Consider the following 20,557-nt stretch of genomic DNA (forward strand, 5'->3'; position numbering starts at 1 on the left):
TGGGCAAGCTGGCATGGTTCTGGCAGCCTGGCACTGCAGGCAGATTGTGTCTCACCAGCTCCACTCCTCATCCTGTCCAGCCTCCCACATAGAGGCCACCAAGCTCCTGGGCCTGCATGAATGGGACTGTTGCAGCCAGCAGGACAGGGGATCCCCAGTGGCAGAGCTGGTAATGTCTGGCTGTGATATGGGCATGGCAGTTTCATTACACAGACAAGCAGCAGGTAGCTAATGTTGCAAGGAGCTGCAGGAAGATAACATGATTTGTCTGTGTCCCTTCTCCTCCTTACTCGACACTATCATCATGACTAGATAATCAAGGCGGTGTTGTGGTTCCCCTTAGTACATCTAGACCATTGGGTTTTAAAAGGCAAATGATTTTTATGAGATGAGACCTCGGCAGGGCCAGGATTAAATGCAAGTGCAAGTCAGCTCACAAGCAGGTGTAGTCACTGATGCAAGGATTTGTGTGATTGGGAGGAGAAAGGATAGAAAACGTATGGGTTTATCTACCAAGCTCTACTGGGTGATCTATGGACAACTTGAAAGCATAAGGCTTTTTCAGCATGACAGACCTATCCATGGGCTTCTGGCAGTGTGGCAAGCTATTGGGTTGTGAGATGGGAGTCTGATGAGCCAAGGTAAGCTCAGTTCTCCATAGCATAGGCTGCTGGAAAGACCGTGAAGCAGTTATAATGCTGCTTTAAATCATCTGGGAGCTGCCTCCACAGCTGTGTGGAGTGTCACCCTCCTGCCTGCCCTGTTCCTGCCCTAGGAGGAGACAGTATCTGCCTCCCACTGTGGTTTGGTGTGTTCTCTGGAAGAGGAACTAAGACCTGTCCCACTTGAGGACCTAAAATCTGGAATCTCTGTTTTACTGTGACATCAGGATCTTCAGTAACCAGGTAAGAGCACTACAAGATCTGCATCCACCTGTGGACACACGGTCCCATTTCTGATGGGTTGTCTGGAATGAATGACAATGAATCATTTCTAACTTAGCCAAAGCATGTGAGTGAGTTCATCCCGATCAGTACTTCATGTCTTAGTGGCTATCACAATTTCCAACTCATGGGAGGAGTCCTGGAGCCTGATTTACCAAGGCATCCAGCCCTGGCTTTAGCTATGAGTGATTCTTTCCAAATCCTGGAGACAAGTGGGGTGGAAGGAGGGAAAGGTCCTGTCTATTCAGATTTCATTATGCATCTTGCTTTTTTTTAAATTTTTTTTTATAATATCATTTGTCTTTATTGTCTGGTGGTAATCTCTAAAAGTGGAATCAACTTTGTCTATACTGAATGAATGAGGAAACGCTGAAAGAAGCTGTATTCTCTTTTACAAGATCCCAAAGAGATGAAACCCTTGATACTGTCTCGCCTGATTTCTCTTTCACAGCGCACTCTTCAAATGTAATCAGCTTTTGGGGTATGCTCTGCATCCAACTGTGCTTACAATGCTCACATTGAAATTAATAGAAGCATGCTGATACATTTGAAGTGAGAATCTGGGACAAAAAAGTTAAATTTTTGCTGGTAAAATCAATGTAAAAGTTTCTTTGGCTTTAGTTCTCATTTTAGAGGCATCTGGATGTCTACAGTTGGAAAGAATCATTTTTATGGGTCTATGTGTCTTAGCAACATCCTAAGAAATAAAAAACCACGAACTTTGGAAACATTTTATACAAGGCATTTAGAAATGTGTCTCTACGTCTTCCCTCTTCACAGAGATTTGCTGTTGTGTTTAACCCCACCCCTTCAACCCCAGTTTATGATCAATGGGATCATCATGGTTCATGTGGACAAGATGCTGGACCTGAATTTATATTGGTAGCCTCAGATCAGGTATTTAGTCATTCTCTGGTTTGATTTTGAGGTGCCTATTGAATTGCCAGGAGGCCTACAGGAGATTTTTCATGAGGTTATCCTGTTCCCTACATTCAGGGCACAAGGTTGAGAACATATTCCCTAAGTGACTGCTCACCTTCACACCCAGGATCATCATTACCTGGCAGTGATGAACATAAGTCCCAACTGGCAAGTATATTGTCTAACCTGGAAGAAAGGGCTAATCACAGTGCTGAGTTTCCAGCTCCTTTTCCATTCTCCTTAGGTTTAATTCTTGTCATTGGGTGTCGATGACGTGAAGACGAGCAGCACAAGATCTCAGACCTGAAACTGTTCTGATCTGTTTGCAAGTGTGGAAGGAAAAGGGGCCAGGCAGATTGGTGGGGAGCTGGGCAGAGAGATTGTCTCTCCCCTCTTGGCTCACTCCTCCAAGGTAGTGGGCAACACAAATCCCAAGTGACCTCAGCCACTGGACATGGTCCCTGTGGGAGCAGTGCCATCTTCCCCAGAGCTCCATGCACTTGCTGTGACCACTCTCACAGCAGAGGAGCATTGATCCTTGACACACTCCCATCCTTGCAAATCTCTCTGCATGCAGAGAACTGAATAATTTCTTGCATAATTAGCCTCCCTACCAGTTAAAATAGCCTAAGCCTCTCAGCAACAGCTGGTTTACAGGATGGAGAGGACTAAACAGAGTAGGACAGCTCTTCTGAGCAGCAGCCTTACTCAGAAGGTCCACTACTGTCAAGTGTAAGTCAGTGGAGTTTAAAGTCCCTTCCTAAAGAAGGATGCCCTTTCAGCTGGCATTTATCACTTGCTTAAATGGAAATCTCTGTAGGAAGAAATGAGGAAAGCCAAAACAAGTTAAGGGGATGCTTGGGATAGGCTTTCACATGCAGTCTGTCTTGTGTTTCCCGGCGCACTGACTGAATTTCAGCCCAAGGGCAGAAGATGTGTGCAGCCCACACTGGTGGCTGGACTGCAGGCTTTCTGTGAACTCTCCACCTTGGTCCTGACAATTTGCTCTGTCCTTGCCCTGTTAGCTAGGTGAAGCCAGCACGTTTCCCAGAACAAGGGGCATCCCTGCTGCTTCAGCTGTGTAAAAACAGCCAGCAGAAGCTTGCTGCAGAGATTTCGTAAGAGAGAGGAAGTCATGCGTTAGGGGCATTTTGTCAAGGATTTCTCTGGCTGCAGAGAGAAGTTTGTGATCCTTGTCTTGTGAGCTGGACCAGAACTGCAATCACGAGCAGACAGCAGTGGGGAAGAGAGAATCTCCTAGTCAGGCAGAATGACCTCCTGTCTCTGTGGGTAGGACAGCTGAGATGCAGCTCCCTACACCCAAACCATCCATCCTCCCATTACACTGTGGCCTTCTACTTAGCCTCCAGAGGGTACCCCGGCCAAGGGAAAGAGAAGAGCATGAATGGGATCTAATCCTGTCACCTTGTGCCAACAGTGAGCATTCATCTTTTGCAGTTTCCTCTGAGAATCTGTAGAACTGATTTTCCTGTCTCGGCTCCATCCAGCTCTGCAGGTGAATTCCTGAAAGCTCTGTGAACTAACTGCACTTCCTGAAGGTCTGAAGAATGAGGACATTATTTACTTTAGTTGTCGATGGGCATCAAATGGTGTGAAAGAAATGTATGCCTCAACTCCATCACTGTCTAGGTCCAAAATAACAGATAAAAGAAGAAAATCAGTGGGAGTTATCATTATATGGAGTTGCCATGGAAATAGCATGAGAGAACTTGGAAAAGAGCTAGCACACGACATCTCCAGGAGGGCATAAATCTCCTGCTAGCCTCACTCTTTTTTATCACATTAACAGGCAATATTTCTTTCTTAAGCAAGAGGTGGGAAAACATCAAAGCACATTTCTGACAGTTTTTTCTATCCCTTGATTTCTCTGACCAAGACCTCCCTGACCCCTCAGGAAGCAGAAATGTGAACCCTACTGCTACTGGAATAGAAATCGTTTGATAATTTCAGTAAAATAGTAAGAGGGATGTACTTTTCTGTAGAAAATATTTATTGGCTTTTGTGAAATTATATGATTTTTTTTTAATGTACCATTCTAACACTTCTCAAAGAAAAATATCATAGCTCATGAAAAGGATTTTCTTTAATGCTGATTTCTGAGGAAAAGCATTACAATTTGAATAATCTGAGAATTTCAGTGAAGTTGTTGTCTTGTGCTTTTGCACCATTCTGGAAAGCCTATTTTATTCTTCTCTCTCAGTCACTAAATTCTGCATTTAAGCTGCCATATCGCCTCTGGTCAGGTCAGCACAACCATGTCTGTTCAGGCATTATTATCTTGAGACTCCACAAACACAGCTCTGAAGCATGATGTTGTGTGGTGCTGGCATCCACCAGCATACTCATCCACTTTTTCATTCTGCGCTTTCTGAGGGGCTGCAGGTCAATCCTCTGGAGAGTAGCTCCCAACTGGGACTATCAGTGATGGCTGTGGCAATCTGACACAGAGTAAACCACCACTTGGATACTAGCATCCAGCTGCTTATGAGTACAAACATGTGACTGTGAGTGAATGAAACCAGTTCTGTTCTCAAACAAAATTACTGTCATCTCCTAAAAGGCCTCACATTGAGTTCTGTTGCATTATCATAGAATCATAGAACCACAGACTGGTTTGGACTGGAAGGGACCACAAAGCTCATCCAATTCCAACCCCCTGCCACAGTCAAGGACACCTTTCTCTATATCAGGTTCCCTACCCCTAGTGTCCAGGGCTTTGGACACTATGTGATGTGGCTGAGCACATTTAGAAGGATCTTCAGCATGCAGCCAGGCTCCACATGGGACGAGGTAAACAAGAAAGCCTGGGGGCAGAAAAAAAAACTTTGTATTTGTATCTGCTACCTCCCAGAAGTACAAATGCTTTGTCCCTGCATCAGTGCTGCAAGGGCAAGTGAGATGAAAGGAAGCAGAATAACAGGAGGAGGCCAAAGAGCACGGTTCCCAAATGCTCCTTTAAGAGCCAATTCATGTCCCTGCTACTGACCTCAGTTCTGGCTCAGAGCACCACTTCAGCAACTGAATTTCCATCACATTTGTGACTCCAGTTGCAAAAGCAGGGACCACAAGTGATATAAAGCCCTCCATCTGGAAACCTCTCTCCTACAGAATAGCTAAAGCTGTGGAATTAATTTGTGTGAGGTGTCAACTTTGGCCTTGACTGCTTCTTTTGCTTACAGGCATCACATTTCCCATAATAGCAGTAATTTCAACTTTTTTCCCTAAAGCTGTCTTAGAGAAAGAAAGGGAAGGAGAAAAGTGGGCAGGAATATCTCTTTTGACATCTGCATTTCTAAGGCAAAAGTCTTAGAGTTATTTAATGTGTTACCAGCAACCAAGATTTCTCCTCAGAACAAAACTTACGTGCTAAGTTCTTGTCGATTGTTTTGTCTGTTTGCTCAGCATCAATTTAAGATAAAATTATACACATAATTTTATAAATGCTATTTATAAAGCTGTGAATACATATTATGCATATTTTGTGCTAAAACGGATCCATTTTTACCCCTGTGAAATGACAAGTCCCAAACACTGAATAATTCCAAAAGGGTTATTTTTATGGCACTTGGTGGTACATTTGTTGCTGAGTAGCAGCTCTCTGTCTATAGCCATGGGAATAGACACCATTTTTAGTTTATCATCATTCTGGAGCTGGATTCATTCCAAAAGAGTTTGTCATAACAGTGGGTTGTTGAATGGCTATTTATGATAAATGGATTCATAGATTATGGGATCAAGTGTTTTGGAAAACAATTATGTGTCTCTTCACATCAGGACTGTCTGGGGAGCTCCCGTTCATCCCCTCGCTGCGTCTCCCAGGGCAGAGAGCTACTGTCACCAGGAAACTCTGGCTGGACAGTTTCCTCATGTCTCTGATGTGTCTGGTTGCATCTTGTTTCTCTCAGTAGAGTTATCTGGAAGCAGCTGCCTCCAGTGTTTCTTAGTATTTTTATTTGCATATCTTCCTTTCCAAGGAAAGCGAAAACATCCAGAGCCTTTTCAAATGCTTTCAAATGCTACTGCCTTAGCATCAGGAGCAGGAGAAGCTTGAAAGGTGAAACAAAAATTCCTGTGCATATCTATGAAATTTTTGCTACATTCTGTGCATTCTGGGCTTCCATTCAAAATAAACATTTATTTTTTTAAAGCCAAAAACTAAATCATATGCTACAGAAAAAAAACCCTTAATTTTCTCTCTTGTTCAGAAATAGTACCATTGCAATGTAAAATAAATGAACTCCTGCTGCCTGTTAACAAACAGTTCCATGGAGAGCTGTCTCCAGTCAAACAACCCTCCTGATTCAAGATCTGGACTTCATTCTGGGATCCAGAGAGATTACCTGTGCAACCATTAAAAAGCTGATGCAAACAATACGTGGAGTATGCATCTGAGGAGCCAAGTGTGGAACAGGGCCCTACCACCACACTCAGGGAGATAGGAGAGGTGAGGCATGAAGGTACACAGGGGTCAACACATGGTCAGAGCAACAAACCACCTCTGGTCATCCTGTGTTTGTGAAGCTGTACCTGTGTTTTCCAGCTGTATTTGCTCCAGACCCATTCAGCTCAAGCAAGCACCCCAAAACCGACATCACTGCTTCCATCGGCAGGTTCCCAGCTGGAGGGAGTTTTAGGGCAGGTTCCCAAGACGCAGTATCTTCTATAATTGCTGTTTCTGTTTTTCACCCCCTGGGGCAGGGAAAGGTGCTCAGAGCAGTCTCAGGTGCTCCTGTGGCTCAGGATTTCAGCCCTCCTGAGAAGCAGCTCTGAGGACGTCCTTAGAGGAAGAGCACTGCTCTCTACGAAGGCGTATACCAAAGTCTTGTGCAAAGCAGATGACAACACAGCGGAAGGAGAGTCATGCTGGAGATTTCCAGGGAGATCTTTGTTCCCTGGCCCCTGCTGTAGAGAGAAGACACCATCTGGCTCAAGGCAGAACTGGAGAAGCTGATAGACATCTCTGGTTCCTCTTCTACGTTTAACTGTGTTGCAGTGATCACAGCATAAGCAATACTGGAAAGGGTTTAGCAGTCTCCTCCTCCAAAACCTGTCAAGCAAAGGGCTAGTGAGTGAGTTATGGGGCACCAAAGACACCATGTCCCGCTGCCCAACCCTCACACCACCTTCCCCTGAAACAGCACCAGGGCTTCAACCTCCTTCCTCCTACAACTCCACAGGATTTTTCTGCTCCTCCAGACTGGGTTTCCCGTGCATGGGTATCAGTGTGCAGGTGTGTCATGGTTTAACCCCAGCTGGCAACAAAGCACCACATGGCTGCTTGCTCAGTGCCCCCAGCCCCAGTGTGATGGGGGAGAGAATCAGAAAAGCAAAAGTGAGAGAACTCGTGAGTTGAGATAATGACAGTTTAATAGGTAAAGCAAAAGCCACACACACAGGCAAAGCAAAACAAGCAATTCATTCACCAATGTCCATCACTGGCAGGTGTTCAGCCATCTCCAGGACAACAGGGCTCCATCATGTGTAACAGTTACCCGGGAAGACAAACACCATCACTCCAGACATTCTCCCCTTCCTTCTTCTTCCACAGCTTTAGATGCTGAGCATGAAACCATGTGGTATGGGATATCGCTTGGTCAGTTGGGGTCAGCTGTCCTGGCTGTGTATCCCCCCCAGCTCCTTGTGCACGCCCAGCCTGCTCACCTGTGGGGTGGTGTGAAAGGTAGAAAAGGTCTTGATTCTGGGAGCACTGCTCAGCAGTAACACAGTAGTGTTATCAACACTATTTCCAGCACAAATCCAAAACGTAGACCCATACTAGATGCTGTGAAGAAAATTAGCTCTGCCCTAGCTAAAACCAGCACAAGGTGGAAGCAAAGCATTGGAGAATGAGAGGCATGATTTTACATTACCCCAAATAAACATCACTGCAGTAACTATCCTCTTCAAAGTACCCTGGCTAAATAAAACTACAGCTCATGAAAGAGATTTCAACGAGCCAGCACATGTTGATTTGGAAAGATGTTCCCTTGCAAAGCTGAGTCATAAAGAGGATTGAGAATCTCTGCAATCAGTGATTAAACAGCTAGAAAGATCTGCCAGCAGGAAAGTGTGCCCAAAACTGTCACGCAGTACACTACCTTTTATTTCAATGCTTTGGGTAAAAGATTTCATTTGTTTCATTTGTCTGAGTACAATGCATTTCAAATTTTACATCCTCTCCTCCCTTACTCACAGCAACATTCAATTCTGTTAATCTTGTACTTCATCAGTCATGTAGGAAGGTGACTGAACTTACTGTCTAATGGTAGAAGATGCTTCAATTGCTTCTTTGGACTCCTATTAGAAATGACCTTAAAATAAACAGTAGGGATATAAAAAAGATCGAACAAGACTGGAAAACTCTGGAAAAATACTGAAGGGAGAACAGTTGCCATGGCAATGCTTCTCTGTTTTCTCTTGGGATAACCAAAGTATGTGCAGAAGAAGATACTTTCCCAACACACACCTCACTTAGACCCAAACCCACCTAGCTTCCAAGGCCAGCAATAGGCAGGGTGGGTGGTGAAGCTGCCCACGTATCACAGGCATGGGCTCTGCTGTCCCACCATAAGGAGTCCCAGTGTCAGGTCAATGTGACACTGCACACCCAATGTTACAGTGTCACCCAAGTCACGGTGCAGGGTAGGGTGCTGCAGTGCATGGCAGAGGAACTGCTTTTCCAGATCAGCTGCCTCTCAACGGCCTCACAGCTCCAGAGCATCTTTGCTGCTTCTTGGTCCCACACAGCAAGCGGGATTAGCAAGAGGCTCACAGTTTACAACGTCCAGCTGCATCATTTAATGGCCTCCCAGAGTGGAAAAAGGGCCATGGCACTTTTAAGTCCACACTGCAGGCCAGGCTGCAGGGGATGCAAAACAGGAGGCACTGGCTTGATCCTGTGCTTGGTATATGACAGTGAGTTGATCTGTACACATGAGAATCCATATCCTCAAAGACACCAAAACACCTAAATCCCAGCGGTATCTTTCAGGATGTGGTCTCTGAGATCTTTTAACTTCCACTTGTACATTTGAAAAATCTACACCTGAAGTTCAGGCTCCTCAAGCCAGTTTTCCCACCAGGACTACACAGAAGATACTTCTGAGGCTGTCCCAGGACCTTGGGTTGCTGATCAGCAAGTTCTCACTCTCAGCCTAAGAACAGAGCAGCTCCTTTCACCCCATTCACCCAAGCTTCTCCTCATGGACGGGGGATGGGCAGCAGCTAGAGGTAGGGGAGCAGCATGCCCCCAACACTCACCTAGGCATAGCGTCTGGATGTGGAATTAGAGAGACAGCACCTTAGGAATCAAGCAGCCTTTTCACTGACCTATCTTCTGCAGCAGCTCCCACAGAGGACTAGGGGAAAAAAGCTTCCTCCATGGCTGAAACGTGTCTTGTGCAACAGATTCTGCTGAGAGCAAAGCAGAGATTATGAATGAGCTGACAAAACCAGCCTGCTGTCGGCACAGGCACCAAGCAGAGACAGAGTAGCTACACTGGAAGTGTTTCATCCATTACTGTCAGAGAAGTCGCTTTTACCACTGATCCTGCTCCAATAAATCATGTTGCCAAGCAGTTTTATAGAAACGTTATACATCCAAAGCTACTTATGGTCCCATTAAAAGAGATACATTTCTTTTTTAGCTCAGTGTGGCTGAAATGCTGTCACAGAAGAAAGAGAGTTGCTGCTCAGAGTGCTATTGTAAAAGAGGTATTATTGTAATTACAGCAGGAGGGACGATGTGATCTAGGAGCCACCATCTTCTTCCTCTGTTGCATTGCTTTTGGGAAGCCTTGCAAAACTGAATATCTGCTACCACAAGCACAATAGGTGCTCATGCTCCCTTTGCCATGGTGATTGATGAAAATAGGAAAATAATGATGTTACTTCCCCTTTCACCATAAATCACCTATCCCCTCAAAGTGACTGGAGTATTTTAAGTTTGGCCAGATTTATACGAACAGCTTAACCAATTAGCTCGTTCATAAAGCCTGTCATCTTCTTAATGCCATGTAAGATATATTTAGGCATGTGTCTACAAAAGAAAGTGTTTCTTTCCAATGCTAACAGAACTCTCATTCCAGCAGACTTAAAACCTCAGTTTGCAAATGTTCGCCCTGTGGCTGTGTTTGCATTAGCAAGTTATTCAGTGACAGTAGAAGCCAACCAATAGAGCAAAGAAGAGGGTTTGGAGGCATCTACATATAGACTACATATATACACATACATATGCATGTATACGTATTTATACATATACACACTTAAATATATATATGTGGTTTGCTACCCCTGAGGCCAGCAGGAAACCTTTCACAGATTATGTTACTAACCAGTGGAGTAACCTAGCAAGGTGGTATATTCAGCACAGCTAAATCTGCATGGCATGTGTATAATTCCCATCAAGATTATGCTTTTGCATTTGGCTCTGTTTAAATGTGTCCCTTCCTGTGGCCATCACACTTCTGACATGTTGTTGCTTTGCATAACACTGGGAAGGACCTGCACAGATGCTAAATAGCAGCAAAGCAACTCTTGCCTCTGGAAGGCAGAGATAATTCCAAGGCCATTATGCTGCTGAGCCCATCCAGCCTAGCAGGCAGCCATGGAGATGCTCCACTTCACTGCCAAGCACGGTGATGGGAGGGGGGGCCATGAGCAGTGATGCAGCCTTTGCTATCCAGCCCATCACATCCCCGTAACCCAGCTGCTGACAGCGCCAAGGTGCCTAAGCAAGAATAAAACTCTGCCTTCTGCCTTTCAGTTTTCCCTGCACCGTCTTCTTAAATCCACATGCAACAGTTAATGTCATGATGCCCTGCTAACATCAGAAAAGCAACAAAATGGACCCATTTCAGCATTGGCTCAAGACAGAAAATAGCATTGCACAGGCACAGAAGAGAAGCAAAGAGGTCTTTAGGTGATCAGTTGCACTATTATCAGATAACAAACTCAAGGGTCCAGAGAAAGACATGGTGTTGTTTTTAATATCAGTTTAGGATATTAAAACAATAAAACATTAAAAAATATTAAAACATGCCAATTGCATGTAACAGAGCGGCTGTGACCATGCTGGCTTCAGGGTGAAATCCAGTGTGTACCTCTGACTCCTGGCCCCAGCACAAAGAGGTTGCTGGAAACCCTCTTGTCAACAAGGAGTCTGGCTGTCCAAACAAACATTCACCTGCAGTGAGGGAGGTGGATCGAAAAGCTGGATCAAAAAGCTGGCTGACCCAGCTGCCTATGAAGCAGAGAGACAACCTGCTGGAAACCCTCAGCCAAAGAGCATTTCTGCCCTTCCCTGAGTGTGGAACTTCTTGCCATAGAATGAAAGGATGCCACAGATAGTAAGTTTACTCTAAGTCTAAAATGAGACTGGACAAATGAATGGGATAAAGTCTATCTAGGTCCACAAAGCACAACAGGAAAAATCCCTGAGGCACATTGCACTACAGACAGGGAAATACTTAGAGGTGGTCTCAGCCCACAGTTGCACTGTTTCTGTAATCTGTCTCAGGTGGCCACTACTGGTCATCACTGGCAGCAGGGCACTGAGCTGGACGGACCTCAATGTGACAATACATCTAACATTTATAGATGGTAGGTCATGCTGAAAATCAGTCATCAGTATTTGCCTGAAAACAGTCAGTGAACCCCAGCCACAGGAACACACAATTTCCCTCAGGTAAGCAGGCCCCGTAGTTTCTACATTGACACAAAAACATCAGTCAAAGCCTCTCAGTGGCTGGGACCAGTGAAGAAGGAGATTACTTCATTAACTCCCATCTCACACAGTCCTATAATGCAGGGCCACACCAGGATACCTAAAATAGCAATTTATTGGAAAAAGCATCATGACTATTTATAGATGCTGCAACATGATTAGTACCCCAAACAAAAAGATAAACTGGCAACCTAAAGTATTTTCAAATCAACAACTCCCACTGAGTTGTCATGAAGTCAATGATTAGTACAGAAACCGTAAATCACAATCTTATTATTTTCTTATTTATTTAAAAGCTCTGGAAAATGCAGACAGAACACAGGCATCTTTGTGTGTGCAGATGTGTACAGAAAATCCACAGTCTACACACAGTTTGCATAAGCTTTTGGTATCACTTAACACTGTTTATGAGACTGTACTCTGCCCCCTGCGCACAAACAGCCAGCAGCAGGGCTGCACTGGATAGCCTACAGATGCGATTACTCTCATTGTAGGGTCAGAGTGTATGCATGTTATGAAACAAAAAATACCCCATGCTGCTGAGATGTGCAGCGCTGTTCATACCAGCTTTGTTGTTGGTCCTCATAACATTTGAGATGTCACAGGAGAAATTTTGAGAGATTCCAGGATTTTGATCACTGTAGAACATTCACCACCAGTAGTCAGAAAGGACTGTATCCACAGTCTACACACAGAATGAACATGGAAATGCATAAACTGGGCAGCACTGTGTCCCTCCATTCCTCACACCACACTGATGCAAATAAACTGGGACATCAATAGGTCTTTTTGGATTCAGGGATGGCTTTAGAAGGGCCTTTGCTCCTTAAAAAACTCCTTCAAAAGATTAACTCTTTGTTTGCCTTGATTTCCCTTTTGATTCCTCCTCACCTGCACTGCAATCGCTAACCACAGTCAATAGGCTGCTTCTTTGTGTGTGTGTCTTTTGTTGCTGTTGTTTGTTTGACTTGGGGTTATTTTTGTTTTAATTAAATAATATCGCTCTTTTTACTCATCCTGATTAGCTGCTCTTGCACACAGGTGACTGAAACCCTCTTGTGAGGTCCACAGCACAGCTCTGGCTCAGCAAGAGATAAAAGGAAAACACATCAGAACTTCAGGTTTTCTCCTTTTACTGCTGGGATTTGTTCTCAGAAAGCAGGCGTGTCAAACAACTGGACCAGCCAGAACCTGGCATGCTATCTGGCAAATTTCTTTCCAGGGGGAAATCACTTTTGGGCTGAACTTTGGGGCACTTAAACACCAGAGAGGCACATCTCTTCTAATGGAGGTAACAAATTACACAGGCACTAGCAGCAGCATGGTGTGTGAGCGTGTTTCCACTGTGGGCATTCTGCTGCCTCCCTGGTAGAGCCAACAGCTAAAATGCTGGTTTGATGCCTAACAGTTAAACACTGCCATCTTCCTAAAACAAAGCCCACCCTTACTATTGTATTTGAAGTTTCCAAAAGGTTACTCATCGATTGATGTAAATCCTTGTTTTAAAGAACAGACAGGTTTTCCTCCTCCTCTATAGAAGACAGCTGCTCTGAGCAGCCCTTCAGAAACTAACACTATTTAATAAGAGATTTTTTAAAGATGTGCACGTCACAGTAGCTCCACTAGATACTCACCGTTCTTCAAATGCACCCTCAAATCACAAGTAATAGGCACCTGCTTTTTTCACAGCCTGTGTTTTTCTAATTCAGTTAGATTAACACACACATTTCAGTTTTGGCCCTTCTGTAGGCTAGTTTTAAAGAAATGTTACACACAAGTAACAGGAAGGTGAGGAAATGGTCTTGGGGTCTCCATGTCACATTGTCCAGCTGCTACCTGATATGAGGACATAACTCACCCCAAAATGTCTCACCTTATGCAAAAGGATAGCCGCAAACAGAAACCTGGATCTTCCACTAAATGACATTTCTTAGTCAGATGACAGAAGCATTGCTCTCCTGAATGCTATGAGTCAATATAAGGGCTGCTTGTTTTCACTGTGCTGTGTTGGTAGCAATGCCCATGTCTCTTTAGACTGCGTCTGGAATGGCACAGATAAAAGCAGCATTTTACAGCTGCAGCAAGTTCAAAAAGATAAAGTCCCTGTGTGCACTTTTGTCATGCTCTCCTGCCTGCCTCAGGTGAGACTCATAGCACTTGGACACAACTCCTGTGAGATACCAGTCTTGCTAATTAAATACTTCTGTCTGTTTCAGCATTAAACGCTGGAAGCGCGAGGTATAGAAAAGCAAGCCACAGAGAGATTGTAAGAGTCTGTGTGGGGGAGGACCTGATCTGGAACAAAGGAGCAGGACCATCTGGGGGTCTGCAATGTTCTAAAATGGTTGGTCCATGAAAGACTAAGGCATAGGTGTGGAGGAAAGGAATGACGGTTTTCTGCCTCTGCCAAATTAGTAGTTTATTTTGAAGAGGACAGGAACACAGTATGGGAGATTAGGGGGGTAAACCAGCACCATGGGGAGCCAGATGTTCATTCTTTCACAAACCAGACCTCATTGCGTCGCCCATAAGGCTTCATAGGGGGGTCGTAGCCATTGCAGAAGTAGAAATCCTTGTGGTATGCAGCTTCACTCCCCAGAGCAGACTTCAGCTTGGCAGCATAGTTCATGTAATCCGTCTCTTTGGCATAGCCACCAAACTGCCTGCAAAGAAACCAAACACAGAGAGGTGATGAACAGTCCTGCAAAGTACAGAAAGGAAAAGAGAGAGAACAGTATATAGCCACAATATATTTAGCCACACTTTTTGGTCCAGGTCCTGCTGACATGCACTCACACAGGTGCTTTTCTTTGTGAGCCAGCACACTCTGTAATAGGTTACGTCTCAAGGGTTACACAGCCAGAGTGCAGTCACCCACTGGCAGCCCCCAAACACACCCACATGTATCAGTCAGCAGAATGGCCCTGCCCTTTGAACCAGCGCCATAACAGAGGAACAGCTTCCTAGAACACAAGGTTATCTCCAGTCTGCTCGACCCACAGTCAATACACCAATGCTGTCAACAACTATGTTCACTATGGTATGAAAACCGTCTGCTTGGAAGACAGATCACGAAAGGAAGACAAACTCTAACTAGTCCGAGGAAAAGAGTAGGTAGGAAGAGATATGTCAGAAATTACAGCCCACAATGTTATTTAGAAGGGGTGGGCCGGAACTAATCTGGTTTATGTTGACCTCCCACCAACAGGAACTGTTTCCACATCAGTCTGCACCTCACTGCCGTTCCTCAGAGCGAAGGTCTGAGACAAAACACCCTGTTCTTGCAGAAGTGGCCCACACCAGCAGCAAAGGCCAGGCAGCAGTCACAGGCAAGGAAGGAATCAGAGAGTTGAGACTCAGCCAAAACAGTTCAAGCCAGGAGGCAGGTGAACATCCAAGGGGTTCAATACAAGATGATGAGCTTATTGCTACTGTGATGCTAGTTTCAGTGCAGGTTGTTAGTCAGCTGAAGAAGACATTCAAAGGTGATTTGAAGCAATGCAATGGCTGCTTGTTTCCATGACGGACTCTGGCATCAGTCCATCTAAATGAGGCTTCAGCTGACACCCTTAGTTTGATGCGAACCACACCAAAGGGCATTTTGATGACTAAGAAACATCTGGATCCCAGAAAGTGGGGAAAACAATAGTTTTCAGAGATTAGAAATAACTCAGTACTTTCATATTCACCCTCCCCTGCTCTTCATCTCCTCAGGTAAAACAAAAAGCCTTTCACAGCTAACCTCCACACTTGTTTTCCCCATGAAAAAAACCCACATGTATTGCAAATCAGAGCAACGTGACCAATGATAAGAAATAAAACACCTGTCTTCAGTCTAGAAAGACACCTCCACCTCTTTCTACCACATGCACCCTTTGTACAGTAAGTCACTGGTAAAACCAACACTGCTCTTCAGAGCAAGCTAGAGACCTCAGCACTTGGGACTTGAAATACCAAGATGCACTCCTTACGTGGAATAAATGGTCATCCCCTGTCTCTCTTCAATCTTAATGCTTTCATCGCTAGGACAAGGTGGGTTGGCTTGAAACTGGCTTGGAATCCGCAGAGAGACCTTCACTTTCTGCTGTAAGGAGCCATCTTCAGCAGGAAAAGCAGTGATGGAGACAGGAGCAGTCATGCCCATTCCAATCCCTGAAAGAGACACAGACATTACTGAAGAAGTCTAGGTTCTCAGGAACTCACAGAATTAGCAGGTGATTCACAAAAGCTAATTTTAGTTTAGGAAAACTCCTCCCACTGAACTCCTGGTATAGTCAATCAAGAGTGGAGTCCTGTGGGGCATGCAGAACAGGCACATAAGGCTTCTGCTTGGGACAAACTTCTTTCTCCACTGACTACACAAGGATCCTGGGAGATAAGAGCTCCAGGTGACCTCTGGAAAGCTTTTATTAATGATCCTGGTTTTGTGGCTTTCAAACATATAGCTCATGCCACTGAGACACACTGTTCTGACAAATCACTTCTAACAAAACAGGGTCTATAGTTCCAGTGTAGGTCAGTGATACATGTAAATCTACATCAGTATTTAAATAGCTATCATCTGCATGTACAGGGGAGCCCATAGCCAATACTGTGTAATACAAGCTTTCTCCTAAACCCTTCTAAATGCCTCCGAACATCCTACAAGTTTCAGTGCCCACAACACAGAGCTGTTATGGCTTTCAGCAGAATTGCCCATGTTATCCACCCTTCCAGGAACAGCATGCTGCTTTTCTGCTCATTACTGCCAAGACCCACCACATGGCACTGAAGAACACTTTTCTCCCCTCTTCTTTTAGCAGTAGGGAATCCCCAAACCTCAGGATCAGGAAGTTACAGAACCTGTTGAGATCAAGCCACCTTCCTCATTTATTTCACTTTGATACCATGCCTGTCTCTGCAAGCACATGTTATAGAAGGCACCACTTCTACTACAGCAACAATGATCACCACCTTTCCAAAACATGCAGAGGGAAATGGCATTTACAGAAGCATCCAGCTCCTACTCCCATACAGACTATACAAGTCCCTCTACCAGATGGCCAGGAAAGGTGTGCGAGCAAATGTATATGTTTCAGAACTACACCGTGGTCTTCTCCTCCTGATAGTTACAGATGGTTACTAATACACGTACTTTAGTAAATTGAGAATTATAAGCAATCACCTGGAAGCACCATCATAAAACACTATGAAGTACCGTTAAAAAGCAAGCCGATTGTTCATTACCCTTTCATGAGTAAAAATAGCCAGAGTTATGATAAAATTATCAAGGTCATAAAGTTATTTCACTGCCTACAAGTGTACATCATAGAACTGAAGTGCCCCAGATACTTTGGATTTCATCTGCTACTGCTCACCCAGTGACTTGTGACAGGTAACACTGTATGTTCTGACATTATCCCAGCTGCAAGGTAGCTTATTCCTGCTTAAACAAGTAATTTTTGAGATTTTACCCTGAAACAGAGATGGGTTAAGAGTGGAATCACTGCATGAGTTGGCTAGACACACTTTAACCTGTGGCAAGTTTATTTCTCTCAGCAAGGGGCCATCCCTATCACAGACTGGGAACCACAAGCCAGGGAGGCTTGTGGTGCCGTCACCTCTATCCATCCATTAGGCTTTCACCAAACCTTTGCGACTGGTGGTCAACCACAAACATCGGCCAGGGCCCAGGATGGTGAGCAGCCCTCACCCTTGTCATTGGTTCCTCCGACGTACTTGAGGAGCTTGAGCACTCCTTCCTTCGAGGCTTCATCGAACGGCTTTCCCACCACCTCCACCGCCGCAAACCGCCCGCCCTCGCACGCTCTCTCCTCGTAGCTGAGCTGCTCCTGAGGACAGAGTCAGAGATGAAGCAGCTGCCAGGATGGGCTGGAAGGAAAGTGGTGCCGGGAGGACACCCGCTCCCCCTCGCAGCGTGTTATCCGGTCCAGCTGGTGGAGAAACCTCCCGCGGGAGCAGACTCCGGCCGCCGCCCTGCCACCTACCTTCTCCCCCTTCCTCAGCACTTGGTAGGGCCATGCCTCCACCGTGCTCAGCAGGGAGTTCTTGATCATGCCCAGCATGGTGCCGCTCGGCTCGGCAAGGCTGGGTTCGGCTCGACTTCGCTCGGCTCGGGCTCGCTCGGCTCGCCCCGGGTGATGTGGGAGGGCCCTAGGGGACTCCCCGCTGCCTGCAGCGCGGCACACTGCCCCCAGGGGGAGCCCGAGGACAGCCTGCGTCGCTGCTGCGTTGGGGCTCGGAGAACGGATGGCGTCCCCGAGGGTAAAGTAATGGGGGACGAGGGGATATGTGAAGAGTAATGACATGTGGGAGCAGGCGGTATTTACCTGCGGAGAGAGGAGGTCTGGAGGAAATAAAGCACAAGGGGGCAGAAGTACAGACAGACCTGTGTCGTGTCACGTGGAAGGGCACCGCTCTCCTGAAACTGCAACATCATCGCGTTTGTTTGTTTAATAAACGGAACTGAGGGGATCACAGTCGTTGCCTTTCAAGATGGTGAATTTAAGGCAGTGTTCTGCATGTCTGTGGGTGTTGAAAGCCTTAGTAAGGGGTAGATTTTGGTAGTCTCTGTTGATACTTGCTCTCCCTCTGTTCACCTCTGCATGCGTTCACAGCCCAAGCGGTCAGCTCTGTTGATAACTCAGCTGGGTACCTCCCCAGAAATATATGGAAAGGAACACAACAGGGGGCTTAGGTGGCTTATAGAGCTGGCAATAGTTATGTGCATGGAGGACGTAGATCCTTAATGATCACAAGCAAGTTTTAGTTGTATAAGCCATGGCAAAGGACAAGTGCCAGCTAGAGAAAACGCCTTGCCCAGGATCATGTAAGATGAGGGTAGTGAAGGCAGTATATCAATCCCTTAGGCAGCCATGGGTCATAGAATCATAGAATCACAGAATAGTTTGGGTTGGAACGGACCTCAAAGCTCATCCACAGGCAGGGACACCTTCCACTAGACCAGGTTGCTCCAAGCCCTGTCCAGCCTGGCCTTGAACACTGCCAGGGATGGAGCAGCCACAGCTTCCTTGGGCAACCTGTGCCAGTGCCAGACCACTGTCATGGACCTGCTTCCGCAGATGTGGGGAGAGGTGGCAGATGCGGCAGAGGTATACAGGTACTTTTTCAGCTGGACTCCTGCCTCCGCAAACAGAAGTCACAAAAGCAGGCTGATGCACTATCTTCCTATACTCTTAAAGAGCAGGGGAAAAAAAAAGAAAATTATAAAAGAAATGTGACATTAAATTTTAATCTAGCAAGAGAGTCATGCAAAAGCAAAGAAATTAAAGCAACTGGCCATGCTCATCTGATCGAACAGGCCATGTTGAGGTAGGGGAGCAGGGCTGGAGCCTTACATGGCCTTTCTCAGAGTGAATGATGGGCTGCTATCAGTGGTGACAAGGCCACAGATCTAGTAATTTATTAACCATTTATTATTTGGTTTATTCACCATCATGCAAGAAATTGCAAAATTTTAATATGCATTGCATGCTGCAGTTTATTTGTTTCCTTTAAAAAAAAAATGGTAAGTTTGTCCATTTTGCTGAGGAGTGTTGCCAAAAATACCAACTTGTACATATCAGTGTAGGAATACATGGACTGGGTCAGACTGGAAGCCCAGTTTGCCCAGTTGTCTATCTGTGGCAGAAGCTGATGGTGGACATTTAGAAGTACAAGCATGCAGTGATCTGGTCTGTCCTCCCACTTCCAGCCATCTGTGGCTGAGGGAAATCTCGTCTTTCTGTTTCAAGTAGTCCTCAATTGATTTTAAACAACTGCAGGTTTCCTGATAAAATGGTCATGTCTAACATATGAGCATGAAAGCCGACATTTATGTTGTATTCTTCCTCCAGATAGTCCAAAGTGACCAGCAGACCCTACAGCCCCAAATATGTAAAGCTACCCCTGCTGAGACCAGCAGTCTGTGCAAGCATGCAGCTGATGCTACAGCACAGCGTAGTAGCTCTGAATGCAGAATAGCAAGGAGAAAGGGGCCTCTCTCTCCTGTTATTCCTGTAATTTAGGTAATTATATTCTGGGATAAAAATACATTTCCTGAGAATTTATAATGAAAACCTCACCAAAGACACAAGTGTATCTTTTTATCAGCATTTTCACAGGCTTGAATTTTCCCTTGTCTAGCTAAGCAGTGTTTCAAATTCCCAAGCAAAAGCCAAGGAGAGTCCTCCCAAGCTTGAGTTTTGTTATTTTATGAAAACCTGAACTCAGCAAATTTACTCTGGGAAATATTTATCAGATTTTCTCACACGTTCTTTATATCTCCCTCACTCAACTCCCAGGTTGCAGCCAAAATGCTGATTGTATTACTTCTGGTTAAATCTGAAAGATTTAATGTGAAACTAGTTTTTCTCCTTTCTCTTTGGAGGTTGTTGTTAGTGTCACTGAACTTCTTTCCAGAAACTCAAGCCTTGGAAATCCTTAAATATCTGCAGCCTCACTATTTAAGACTGGAGAGTGTTTGCAAAACAACTATCATGCCAGCCTCCCCCACACTATTTACACATAATCATTCTTTATTTCTGTTCTCAAAAATTGCTTCATCTAGACCTTTAAAAATTAGTTTATTTTCCTCTCTGTCCATATGTTTCAACAGATTTCAGGTATGCAATTGGCTGCAACACTAGATAGGAATCTCTGTATTGGATTTAACTTTAGAGACCTGATGGGCAAACCCACTCTATCCTCCGTTTAGTGCATAATTTGATTTCTGCACTGTTTTTATGACCAGTTTTATTGTCAGGAACCCACAGGCAAAAATAATCTGGGTATTCTGGATACTCCCTGAGGCACCAAAGCCCTTGGAGTGCATAGTTGTTCTTTTTGTACAGACCTTAATTGGGCTAAAGGATGTTGGTAAATGTCTGGAGGTCAGTGCTTGCATGTAGAGAAGATACTTTGCAAATTAAGCACCAACTGAATTATT

At 45.1% G+C, this 20,557-nt stretch overlaps 1 protein-coding gene and 1 long non-coding RNA gene across 3 annotated transcripts; one reads left to right on the forward strand and one right to left on the reverse strand.

Moving 5' to 3' along the window:
• Positions 1-506: 506 nt before the first annotated feature.
• On the forward strand, positions 507-7,445 carry LOC136013000 (uncharacterized). The gene is made up of 4 exons (XR_010612105.1): positions 507-641; positions 776-905; positions 1,725-1,841; positions 1,941-7,445. It is a non-coding gene; the product is annotated as an uncharacterized LOC136013000 (long non-coding RNA).
• Positions 7,446-11,872: 4,427 nt separating this feature from the next.
• On the reverse strand, positions 11,873-18,759 carry HEBP1 (heme binding protein 1). Of its 2 annotated transcripts, XM_065676196.1 has the most exons (4): positions 17,598-17,887; positions 17,303-17,441; positions 15,582-15,762; positions 11,873-14,273 (listed from the first exon to the last, which is right to left on the reverse strand). In XM_065676196.1, the coding sequence occupies exons 1-4, from the start codon at positions 17,673-17,675 to the stop codon at positions 14,102-14,104; spliced, it is 570 nt and encodes a 189-aa protein (XP_065532268.1). In that variant the 5' UTR covers positions 17,676-17,887; the 3' UTR covers positions 11,873-14,101. The 2 variants fall into 2 exon arrangements, with proteins under 2 accessions (XP_065532268.1, XP_065532276.1); XM_065676204.1 differs by lacking the exon at positions 11,873-14,273 and having other exon boundaries at positions 15,681-15,762; positions 17,329-17,441; positions 17,598-18,759.
• Positions 18,760-20,557: the final 1,798 nt, after the last annotated feature.

This window comes from Lathamus discolor, chromosome 1 (genome assembly GCF_037157495.1).
Source record: "Lathamus discolor isolate bLatDis1 chromosome 1, bLatDis1.hap1, whole genome shotgun sequence".
Classification (NCBI taxonomy): domain Eukaryota; kingdom Metazoa; phylum Chordata; class Aves; order Psittaciformes; family Psittacidae; genus Lathamus; species Lathamus discolor.